We start from the raw sequence: 12,835 nt of genomic DNA, 5'->3' as shown, positions 1-12,835 counted from the left end.
ATGTGGCACATGATTCTAGCATGCAAACTTTTAAGGGCCAAAGTTGCCACTTTAACTGTTACAAAGGTATAAAAAGCTTTAAAGCCTTGTATTTCCTGCCCAATGTCCTGCAAACTGTCCTATACCTTCGCACACGCCGTTGGATTCTGTTGACGGGTGGTACTTACACAAATGACTCAGTATGCATTAATTTCATTGTACATTTCTGACTACAGTAATTTAAAATAATACTCTTGTAAAATAATACTCTTTAATCCTGTAAATTCCTGGCAATTTTTTACAGTGTATACAGGGGTGAGTGGGCATCTCTATTCCTGGAGGGTCTTTGTTCCATAGAGTTTAGTTCCAATCTTAATCAAACATACTTTAATAATCTAATCAAAGTCTTGGAAATTACATGCCGAGTCGGAACTTACCATCATTGAATTCTGGGTATCAAGGGTGACGCTTGCTTTCTTTTTTCCAGATTCACTCTGCAAATATTTATGTTGAATGTTTTATTTAAGTATTTGTAAGTTATGTGTATGTTATGTTTATATAAGCCTTTCTAACCAATATGAAATATCCAAGTAGACATGTCAAGAACAGACTGCAGTGTCATTTTAAAAGCATATAATTTTTATTCTCAGCCATGTACTTTGCACTATTCAAACACGCTCAATAACACATACTGTACATAGAGATAATAATACAATATTATAATTTGCATTATGGCCATTAGTCTCTGATAAATTGAGAAAGAAAAGATAAAAAGCTGAGTACGTTTTAAAAACAAGCATCCCATATCTGCATGATAAATGTACAGAAAAGTTAACGTGTAACTGCAACACAATTTCATAATTAACAATCCTAGCAGGAAAGGTCTAAATGAGACTAAATTCATCTGAATAGCATTTTTTACATTTTAAAGTGGCCAATAGTTAATAAAATGTGAAATTGCAATTACTGAATATAAACAAATTATATTATATTATTATTTGATATTGAAATATATATATATATATATATTCCAATATCAAAACTTCAATATCCTTTTTTATTGAAGTTTATTATTGAAAACAAGAGTAGTACATTCTTGTACCTTCTCAACCATAACTTTTGTATCCTCATAATTAACTTCTGCAGCTTTGGTCATTGCATCATAAACTGAATCAGCTTCTTCTGCAGCTTTCCATCCACTGACTCCTCCTGCAATGGCTCCTACAAGAGCTTTGAGAACACTTACAGCACCTGCAACAACCCCTACACCTGCCGCTGCTGCTGCTCCTGTTGCTTCTCCTGTGAGCGTTGGTTCTCCTGCGGCTGTTGCTCCTCTTGCGGCCGCTGCTTCTCCTGCTACCACAGCTCCTCCTGTGACAGCTGCTGTTGCTTCACTTGCGGCCGCTGGTTCTCCTGCTACCACAGCTCCTCCTGTGAGCGCTGCTGTTGCTCCTCTTGCGGCCGCTGCTGTGACTGCGGCCTGAACTGCTTCTGTCATCTTGCCTTGTAGTAGTGCATTTAATGCAGCTAATGGAACACCAACACCCAGTAAAGCACCAATCAGCATCCCTGTTGTTGCTCCTACAACTTGGAACATAATGTTTTTAACAATTCCCTTTGCTTTTTCTCGGTTCTCTTCTGGAGGCAAATTGTCCTCGTTTATCTTCATCACCTCTTGAATCTTTCCCTCCAGCTTCTGATACACCTCATTGGTGAAGCAGCCGTTCTTTTTCACCATCTCGTCGATGGTGTCCAGCAGATTTTTCACCTGAACTTTATTGCTCTCATACCCTGAATCACGGCCATTCCAGTGTTTGTTGTCGATGACGTGACAACGTCCTCCACATTTATCGACAAGCTCCTGTAGCTTGGAATTGGCCTTCACAAATGTTTCAATGGTCTTGCCTTCTAGTTCCTCACAATAAGTGAATAAGATCACAGTGTGTTTCAGGACGTGTTCCCCTTTCATTGTGTTCAGAAACTGTTGCACCACCTCGTTTTCATGTCTTGTGTATCTTCCAACCTTTAAAACAATGACAAAGGCATGAACAGCAGGAGCGCATTCAATCAGAGCTTTGATGATCTCAGATTTGATCTCCTCGTCTTCACGTTCTGTGTCAAAGAATCCAGGAGTGTCAACAACTGTGATGTTTCTTCCATGAACCAAACCAGATTTAGCTGTAGCAGCATTAGCCGAAGCTTTAGTGGTGAATGCATGTTCTCCAAGAATAGTATTCCCGGCACTGCTTTTGCCATCTCCTGTTTTTCCAATGAGGACAATCTTTCTCTCTGTCAATAATAATAATACTTTTTTAAAATATAAAAATTATAATGAGAGGTATTACACTGAAAAACACTGTGTGCAGCAATAATTACTTACGTTCCATGATCCTTGTCTGTTGATAACGCCAGTCTCTGTAAGGTAAATAATTCAGGTTACTCTTGGCTCTGGGCCATTCTTCATATCGGACATTAATTATAATATTTCTCCAATCACCAATTAATTTTCTCAATGAGTTCAGTAAAGTTGGCGATATATTCACAGATTCAAACTTCCCAGATCAACAAATGACACCTCTTTCCAATCACAGTAATGTAGACAACAAGTTACAAAGCTAATTTTCCTCAAAACCAAACAAATGTATTTATATGAGCAGGTGTCTGAGAGGCCGAAGGGGACCGCCTGCAAAGTTCAAAACCCGAAGAGCGTTAATTATTAATGTGGCGATCGAGAGCCGTGAGAGTGACGCGTGGCCGGTGATTGATTAGATGATGAGCGCCAGTGGTGCGTCACACCGGTCTCAGATCTCACGGAGGAGAGCTGGGAGCATAAAAGGAGGAGTGACGACAGTGAAGGACAAGAGAGGACAAGGCCTCGATTTTACATTTTATGTGTGTGCGCGGCAGTTATCCATGAGGGGCTGCCGCTTTTGCTTTCTATTTGTTTATTTATTTGTTTAAGTATTTTGAATGTCCCTGGTTCCCGCCTCCTTCGTCCATGAACAAAGTTGCATTGGTGCCGAAGTCCGGGAGGAAAGAGAGACATGCTGTCCGAGAGCCCTCGCTGCTGAGGGGGATCGCGGTGCTGAGGAGGTCGGGCAGCGCGGAAGAGAGAAGACAGAGAGGGGCTGCCCGAGGCGGTGGTGCTGGAGCGAATGAAGACCGGTGGGACGGAGAGCTTGCTGCCATGCAGGTTGAGGTGGGGTGGCTGCCGTCCGAAAGAGAGCGGAGGAGTTGTCTGCGTTTGCCGTGGGTCGGAGCCTGCTGCCATCCGCCATGATGGGGAGGAGCAGGGAGCGCAGGACACGTTGCCGGCTGCCCTCAACTAGAGGAGCCACCGCCGGCCACCCGGGGGCGGAGAAGGATCAAGCATCGCATGGCATCGCGAGGAACAGTCTCTCGGCTGGCTGAGGACAGAGCGGCAGTGTGTCCGCAAACTGGACTAAGGCCGCGTGTCCACCAAAGCGTTATTAGCCGGCTAAAGATGCTAGGCGCTCTGCTAAAAACGCCTCGCTGTGGGCGCTTGAAAGCGTTTTGGCAGCTCAACAGTTTATTTTTTCAGTTGAGACTCTTTGCTTGTTATGATATGGAATATCCGTGGAAGTGTTACTCTAGCATCTCTTTTCACAGATAGTTTGTTTCTGTATTGATTATATACAAAAATGCTAATACAATGCAAAGTATTTGCTTTGGCTCTTGTTTTAAAGTATTTGTTGTCATCTGTTGACATTTTACAGTCCAAGCAGAATGTGGCGGTTGGCCGGTCTTGTATTTGTCCCGCCCCACCTCTACTGTGATTGGACGCCTGGGTGAAAAGTGGCAGTGATGAGCGCTGCGTTTTACTCAAAGTTGAACATTCTTCAACTCTCGGCGACCAGTAAAAAATGCTGAACGCTCAGCGCTTGAGCGTGAAATACTCGCTCAGCACTCCGTTATGCTCATGGCATTCTAAAAACACTGAAAACAATTGAATACGCCAGCCAGCTGCGTGTAAAAACGCTTTGGTGGACACGCTGCCTTACTTTTTTTTTTTTTTTCTCCCCTCTCTAGTCTTTGTCGCTCCTTGTGCTTTTTCCCTTTTTCTCGTCTCCAGTGTCCTTAACCCCAGGTGCTGCGGCTGCCGAGACTGGTAGAGCGCAGTCTTGTGCCCCCCCCCCCCCCCCCCCCCCCCCCTGGCCTGCGAGGGGCAATGGGGGTGTGTGACGGGCTGGTCGAGCGAGAGCCGTGAGAGTGATGCGAGGCCGGTGAGTGATTTGATGATGAGCGCCAGCTGCACGTCACACCGGTCTCGGATCTCATGGAGGTGTGACAGGAGCATGAAAGGATCAGCCTAAAAATTTAACTTTACTCAGCTTTAATCAGCTCTCCTCATTCTACACTAAAAGGATAAGATAAGTATATAGAAAATATTAATTATATATAAAAAAAGAAATATTCATAGCTCAGACAAAATCATTGGCTCTGGTCTGGGGTTGTAGAAAGAGTCGAAACAACATGAAGAGTATTGATGAATGAGAATATAAGGATGATAGTGTAAGAATATGAAAGTATTGGTGTGTGAAATATATGATGCATGTTTCAAAATGGGTTTTTCTGCATCTTTTTGACCAACGAGAGATCTCAGCCACATGTGAGAGCGAGCAAGGACCGGTAACCACAACAGCTCAGTTCAGTTAACATTTCAAGATCTGTTGCTTACGGCACATCCTGTTCTTTGTCAGTCACTATAAACTCAATGATCTATATTTTATAAACCCAAAACGTCCCCTATGCTCGCATGGCATTTCCCCCAGACTATGGTGTTTTAACTTTTACTTCCTTTTCAGGACTGATATTGAAGAGGTCGTTGGACGGTCACACCAAGATCTAGCTTTCACTTCCTTCTCACACGGCCTGTGTGGAAGAATTTCAGAATCAAGTTAACCGTTCACGCACTGAAGGCATTTCAACTTTCATTTCAATACCTGAACTGCTTAAAGGGATAGTTCACCCAAAAATGAAAATTATTTACTCACTCTCAAATCATTCTAGGTGTTTATGACATTCTTCTTTTAGACGAGTTTTATTAAAAATGTTTCTCAAACAAACACAGGGTTTCAGAAGGCCTTTATTACAGTTTTTCTCAATTGCTAAAACACTAAAACCCATTGGCTGAACAAAGTTCTCAGGGGCCTGAACCCATTTAGCTAATTGTGCAGTCAATACCTTAAATCATCTCACATGATCTCTCTTAGTCTTCTCAGCAAAACTCTAAACATTTTATATAATTATCCCCATTATATATAATTCAGTGATGCTGTGACTGTCCACACATGAAGCGACGCGACGCAACAAAATGTTCTACTGTTACCGACTTGGATCTCTGAAATATGCTTTGTATTTTAAGCGTTTGTCTTATTTTGTGCATGTACAAAAAGGAAATATGAATTTGAAGTGGTCTCGTTTCGAATGCATTAAAATCAACTTCACTGTAGCCTATATGTGCACTGCTTCCTTTCCTTGCTCTGACCGCTAATGAATAATATCAAGCGCTTCCATTTCAGAGTCTCTGTTCTCAGATCTGCTGAAGATGTTGCTGTTCATGTGTTTTTTTTTTTTTTTACATTTTACAAATCCATACCAGACGATGTTCTATGGCCATGACCGGAATAAAGAGTAGCCTATTCATGTCACACAGTAAGATTTAAGATTTCCGCCATAAACCTATCCAAGTCACAGACAGTATCAACATCAGTAGCTGTACTTGTTGTATGTTGACCACAAGGTGTCACTGTGGCCTCAACGCTTCGCCCTCGCCTACTCTGAGCTCGATTGCTATGTCTGAGGTAAACCATGCCCTCCTCATTACCCTACGCACAAAGAAATGTAGGAATAAATAAATGTATAAATAAATAAATGTAAAAATACATAAATGTATAAATAAATAAATGTATAAATAAATACATTTAGAAATGAATAAATATGGAAAAATACAAATAGAAATGAATAAATGTATAAATAAATAAAAGAATAAATAAATAAATATGGAAAATATATATATATATATATATATATATATATATATATATATACACATACAGACATAAATAAGGAAATAAATGTATAAATAATATATATTTTTTGCTTTTCTATGTATATTTATTTATTTATGTATGTATTTATTTATTTTTTGCTTTTTTACATTTATTTGTATATTTATTTATTTATGTATTTATTTATTTTTAATATTGGCAGCTTTGGCATTCCATACTTTGAAGCCACCTTCTTGAATAGCCTATATTAGTGTTGAAAGAACTCTGACTGCATGCCTACAACAAAAAAGTGCAATGAAAAGTGGATGAACCCGCTATCCATTTAATCACTTGTAAGTTTAGCTCTGCATGTTGGAACTTTTCATTTTAGGGGGGCTTAGCCCCCCAGTGAGGGTATTTTAGGGTCCAAATTGCGCTATTAACTAGTAGCTTACTAACATGCATATCCATAGGATGGCGGTTTATTAATACTTATAAAGCAATACTTATAAAGTTCCCCCCAGCAAATGTTTATTTCTCTGATCTACATACACTCACCTAAAGGATTATTAGGAGCACCATACTAATACTGTGTTTGACCTCCTTTCGCCTTCAGAACTGCCTTAATTCTACGTGGCATTGATTCAACAAGGTGCTGAAAACATTCTTTAGAAATGTTGGCCCATATTTATAGGATAGCATCTTGCAGTTGATGGAGATTTGTGGGATGCACATCAAGGGCACGAAGCACCACATCCCAAAGATGCTCTATTGGGTTGAGATCTGGTGACTGTGGGGGCCGTTTTAGTCCAGTGAACTCATTGTCATGTTCAAGAAACCAATTTGAAAAGATTCAAGCTTTGTGACATGGGGCATTATCCTGCTGGAAGTAGCCATCAGAGGATGGGTACATGGTGGTCATAAAGGGATGGACATGGTCAGAAACAATGCTCAGGTAGGCCGTGGCATTTAAACCATGCCCAATTGGCACTAAGGGGCCTAAAGTGTGCCAAGAAAACATCCCCCACACCATTACACCACCACCACCAGCCTGCACAGTGGTAACAAGGCATGATGGATCCATGTTCTCATTCTGTTTACGCCAAATTCTGACTCTACCATCTGAATGTCTCAACAGAAATCCAGACTCATCAGACCAGGCAACATTTTTTCAGTCTTCAACGGGACCCATCATTCAGGCACATGGCTTCTCTTACCACTGCTATGCTGATGACACTCAGCTCTACCTTTCATTTCACCCAGACGACCCCACAGTAGCTGCACGAATCTCCAGCTGTCTGGCTTACATCTCTGCATGGATGAGAAAACATCACATGCAGCTCAACCTGGCAAAGACTGAGTTTCTCGTCTTCCCCGCCAGTCCCACCATACAACATGACTTCACCATCCAGTAAGGTACATCCTTGATTTCCCCATCAAAGTCAGTCAGAAATCTTGGAGTAACATTTGATGACCAGTTGTCCTTCAGAGAACACATTTCTAAAACAGCTCGCTCATGCCGGTTTGCGCTCCACAACATCAGGAAGATTAGACCGTTCCTAACAGAACACGCAACACAGCTTCTTGTCCAGGCCCTGGTTATTTCTAGACTTGACTACTGCAATGCGCTTCTGGCTGGACTCCCCCAGAGGTGTCAAAAGTATTCACATTCATTACTCAAGTAGAAGTATAGATACTGGGGTTTAAAAAGACTTCTGTAGAAGTTGAAGTATCAACTCAAGCTTATTACTCAAGTAAAAGTGTAAAAGTACTGGTTTCAAAACTACTTAAAGTATAAAAGTAAAAGTAATGTAAGGGGAAAAAATGCTATTAAAGGGGTAGTTCACCCAAAAATGAAAATTCTGTCATCTTTTACTCACCCTCAAGTTGTTCCAAACCTGTATGAGTTTCTTTGTTCAGATTGAAGAATGTTTGTAACCAAGCGGATTATATGCAACCATTGACTGCCATAGTATTTTCCCCTACTATGGCAGTCAATGGTTGCTCTATCTGCTTGGTTACAAACATTCTTCAGAATATCTTCAGAACAAAGAAACTCATACCGGTTTGGAACAACTTGAGGGTGAGTAAATGATTACAGAATTTTCATTGTTGGGGGTAGTATCCCTTTAAGGACAAAAGATTAGGCTGCGCCACAGTGCATACCCCACCTCCTCAAAAAAACATTTTTCTAAAGGCCATAATGACTATAATGTTATATTAAAAAGTTAATGTTGAACATTTTTAGATGCACGTGGCTATGCTTTTCAGCCGCATATATTCCCATTGAAAATGAACGCATTTTAGGTCAATGCAAATACATTAAAGAACCATATGTGTACTACTGAGCATTAACGTGTTTCATGGAGCGGAAGATTTGATGACTAGTTGCCTATAAATATTGTAAAGGTGCAAAAAGTCAAAAATCAGAGGCATGTTATCAATAACCATTTTTTGAATGTGTGATTAGTGTGGTCAGATTTGGTAGACGATTTCCAGCCCAAAAACCTCACCAAATGTACATTTATATTTTTTAAAAATGGTTATTGATAACATGCCTGGTTATTGATAACAATTTTGACTTTTTGCACCTTTACAATACTTATAGGCAAATAGTCACTCCAAGAAAAAAGCCCAAAACTTTAACTGCCAAAATAATATGATATTATTTTATTGCCATACCAATCAATGTTGATAAGTAAGTTAACAATTTTATGTCCTTAAAACATAACATTGATGATAAAAAAAAAAAAAAAAATCTGAGTAAAACGGATCAAATATGACTATATGTCCAGGTAGAAACTGTCAAAACGGCTATACCTCAGAAAAACACATACATAATTTTCAATGTCAACAATAAAAAGCCAATTTACGTGCAAAAAGTGCCCAATATAGAGATTGGAAAAAGCAATGTAATAAACAGGCATTTCACACGTTAATGCACACACCACTGCCAAAATGCATAATTCATTGATACTGTACAATAATCCGTCAACAAATAAATAACAACAATGCGCTTACCTTTGTGTTACACTTTGCTTTGACAAAACTACAGTATGTCTTTTGTGAAGTACATTGCACATGCACTAAGTACAGTCAGAACGGATTAATCGTTGATTTTAACATCTTTCAGCAGCTGTAGGGGTTGCTAGTTGCAGATATCCTAAGTGTGTATATGACGATGGACAGGAGTCACGGTTATTTTTATAAAGAGTCTTCGAGTCACAGGTGTAGTTCACGTTTGAGAGTTGAGTCACTCTCCCACTCTTTACTGTAGATACAACTTACTGTATATTTATGCCACTGGCATATCGATCACTGGAATATACAGCTAAAGTTATCGCGCTAAAAACCCGGCTAAAGTCATGAATGAGCACGTCTGCCTGCTGATCGCTGATTGGCCGAAAGTGCGTGCTCGCTCGTCGGCGAGAACCCGCCCTATCTGGCAACATGGTGTGTGATTTGTGCAGGTGCAGGCGTGATTGATCGCCTACAACCCAATAGGGTGTCGGAATGGTTTGAGTTTATCCTTCTCATCCAACCACAATCAAATTCACTCTGTCCGGATGGCGCGATTTATCTGGATAGTTGTTTTTTATGACAAGCTGGAATGAAAACATGCCGAAATGGAATAGGAGTAACAAGGCTATTTTTAAAATGTAAGGAGTAGAAAGTACAGATAATTGCTTGAAAATGTAAGGAGTAGAAGTAAAAAGTAGGCTGAAAAATAATTACTCCAGTAAAGTATAGATACTCAACATTTCTACTTAAGTAAGGTAACGAAGTATTTGTACTTCGTTTCTTGACACCTCTGCTCTTGTGCGATCCAAACACATCGAATGATCCAGAATGCAGCAGCACGTCTTGTCTTCAACGAGCCCAAAAGGACCCACGTCACACCTCTCTTCGTCTCCCTGCACTGGCTACCACTCGCTGCTTGCATCAAGTTTAAGGCGCTGACGCTTGCATACAGAGCCACCACGCGCTCAGCTCCTGCTTACTTTGACTCCATTCTACAAATCCACACCCCCACCAGAAGCCTTCGCTCAGCAAAGGAACGACGGCTTGTGGTACCATCACAGAGGGGGAAAAAATCCCTTTCTAGAACTTTTTCATTCAACGTTCCCAGCTGGTGGAACGATCTTCCCAACGCCATCCGAAATGCAGAATCATTGACATCATTCAAAAGTCAATTTAAAACTCAGCTCTTCCGCGAGCACAACCTCATAAAAAAAACATTCCTTTCCTCTTTCTCTTCCTTCTTCCCTCCCTACTCTAGCCTGTGCTACACTGAGCAATGTACACGGTCTCAGGATTTCAGGCTCTTATTGCGCTTCTCGACTCTTCATGACCAATCGTTTCATGTACCCCCAAGTTGTAAGTCGCTTTGGATAAAAGTGTCTGCTAAATGCATAAATGTAAATGTAAATGTCAACGGTCCAATTTTGGTGAGCTCGTGCAAATTGTAGCCTCTTTTTCCTATTTGTAGTGGAGATGATTGGTACCCGGTGGGGTCTTCTGCTGTTGTAGCCCATCCGCCTCAAGGTTGTGCGTGTTGTGGCTTCACAAATGCTTTGCTGCATACCTTGGTTGTAACGAGTGATTATTTCAGTCAAAGTTGCTCTTCTATCAGCTTGAATCAGTCGGCCCATTCTCCTCTGACCTCTAACATCAACAAGGCATTTTGGCCCACAGGACTGCCGCATACTGGATGTTTTCCCCTTTTCACACCATTCTTTGTAAACCCTAGAAATGGTTGTGCGTGAAAATCCCAGTAACTGAGCATATTGTGAAATACTCAGACCGGCCCGTCTGGCACCAACAACCATGCCACGCTCAAAATTGCTTAAATCCCCTTTCTTTCCCATTCTGACATTCAGTGTGGAGTTCAGGAGATTGTCTTGACCAGGACCACACCCCTAAATGCATTGAAGAAACTGCCATGTGATTGGTTGATTAGATAATTGCATTAATGAGAAATTGAACAGGTGTTCCTAATAATCCTTTAGGTGAGTGTATGTATGTGCATTTTAAGATGTGGAATAATATTCATTTACAATATGTACATATTCATTATTAATCGTATGCCTAATCTGAAGAAAATTGCTAGTTTGTTAATATTTCTTGTTTGTTAATTACATAATGAATCACATTGGCCTATTTTCAATTCAAAATGGCGAAATTAGTCAAAAGTGTATTCATTTGCCTGAATATTTTTGTCTTTGTTTAACATTTCTGACTTGAAGAAGCAGCTGTCTCTTACATTTCTCTCACTTGACGTCGAGTTCCGCAGCTAAAATTCGCGTTTAGCCTCAGCAGATTCTGTGTGAGCATAAAGCCCGCCTACTCTGATTTGATTGGTTTTCTCGAATATTTTGACATTGACGAGCGGTGACAGACCAATGAGACCTCAGGTGGTGTGATCACACACACCTCCCCAGCTAACACACAATGTAACAGTTACGTAATTTATTCATACTTTTTGGTAATTTTATGACTTACCAACTGACAACGTAGTCTCAACGTCGCATGTCTGTAATTTCCTTACCATAAAATGACCTTCTCACAACGTTGTCAGTACGATCTCTGGACGTTACAAGATTACCATCAATGTTTCAGATACGTACTCCACACATAATATTTTGGTAATTTTATGACTCAATGACAACGTTAATACAACGTTGCATGCCTGTAATATCATTACCATCAAATTACCAACACACAATGTCGCCAGTACGATCTCCTAACGTTATTAGATAACCAAGGACGTCCCAGATACGTACTAAGTTCGTAATATATTGGTAATCCCATGATTTACTGGCAACATAAATGCAACTTCACCTGCTCGTAATTTCATTACCATCATTTGCAGGTTCATTATGTTCTGATTTATGTTCTTATTATCAGAATTTGCCATTTAAACTGTGTAATTAAACTTCAGACACAAGATTTAAATTCCCTTTAAAATAAATGTTTCTTTTCAACAATCAAGAATATGAACGATCTTTTTTCAGTGACTTGTCACGTGACAATCAGCACATTTGGCAATATTAGCCTATTATCAATATTATTATTATTAACAATAGTATTTTTTTCATATACATAACAGTCACGTATTTGTGTTCTGCAGAAGTTAAGGGGGCTGAAGCACCCCTAAAAAGGGTCTAGAACCGCCCCTAGGCTCCAGCGTCTGTTTGGTTGTGGACGTTTAAAGAAAAATGTGGGTCATTTTTACTTTCACTTTCTGAATGACTGAGGTTTGAGACGATCTTCACCGCGGCATAAAGTTTGCACATTGCTTGTGTGAGATCCACTGCCTTAATGTTTTAACACGGAAACATTTCCAATATTGCGACGTGACATTTCTCTTTATGATCAATTGCTCTCAAACTGATGGACAATACATATTTCTCTCGCGCCGTTTCCCGTGATAAGTTAAGTCAATTATTGCATAAGTAAATAAACTAATGTAAAACTCAATAAACTAATAAAAATATGAATAAAAGTGTGATACTACTTACCATCTTCTGCACCACTGTGTAAGAAGAGAGCTGATCGATGTCGTTTCTGGTAATGTCACTTATGGGTGGAGATTATTGGGTGGAGTGTCGATTAGAGGTTAGATTGTAAAGTGGTAGAGTGGGGGAAAACGCCCCCCTTAAGGAAAATGTGACATTACAGTGAAACAAAACATAAATGTGACTTGAATTGCCATCCCGGTTTTCAGTGACTATGGCAGGAGTTATTCACCAAATATTAAAATTGCGCAGCCTTCATAATTATTTAGTAATTTGACTGAAAATATTTTTGTACAAAGGGGGCGTTTTGCCCCAGCGGTGGGGTAA

The 12,835-nt window shown here is 40.2% G+C and overlaps 1 protein-coding gene across 1 annotated transcript; it reads right to left on the bottom strand.

The window, feature by feature from the left end:
• Positions 1–915: 915 nt before the first annotated feature.
• On the bottom strand, positions 916–12,581 carry LOC307120160 (GTPase IMAP family member 7-like). Its single transcript, XM_079807047.1, has 3 exons — positions 12,512–12,581; positions 2,360–2,394; positions 916–2,268 (listed from the first exon to the last, which is right to left on the bottom strand). Exons 2-3 carry the CDS (start codon positions 2,364–2,366, stop codon positions 1,037–1,039), a joined length of 1,239 nt encoding a protein of 412 aa, XP_079663173.1. The 5' UTR covers positions 2,367–2,394; positions 12,512–12,581; the 3' UTR covers positions 916–1,036.
• Positions 12,582–12,835: the final 254 nt, after the last annotated feature.

The sequence above is a fragment of the Gobio gobio genome, assembly GCF_949357685.1.
Source record: "Gobio gobio genome assembly, chromosome: 2".
In the NCBI taxonomy this organism is placed as follows: Eukaryota; Metazoa; Chordata; class Actinopteri; order Cypriniformes; family Gobionidae; genus Gobio; species Gobio gobio.
This window is presented reverse-complemented; position numbering and strand designations above follow the sequence as displayed.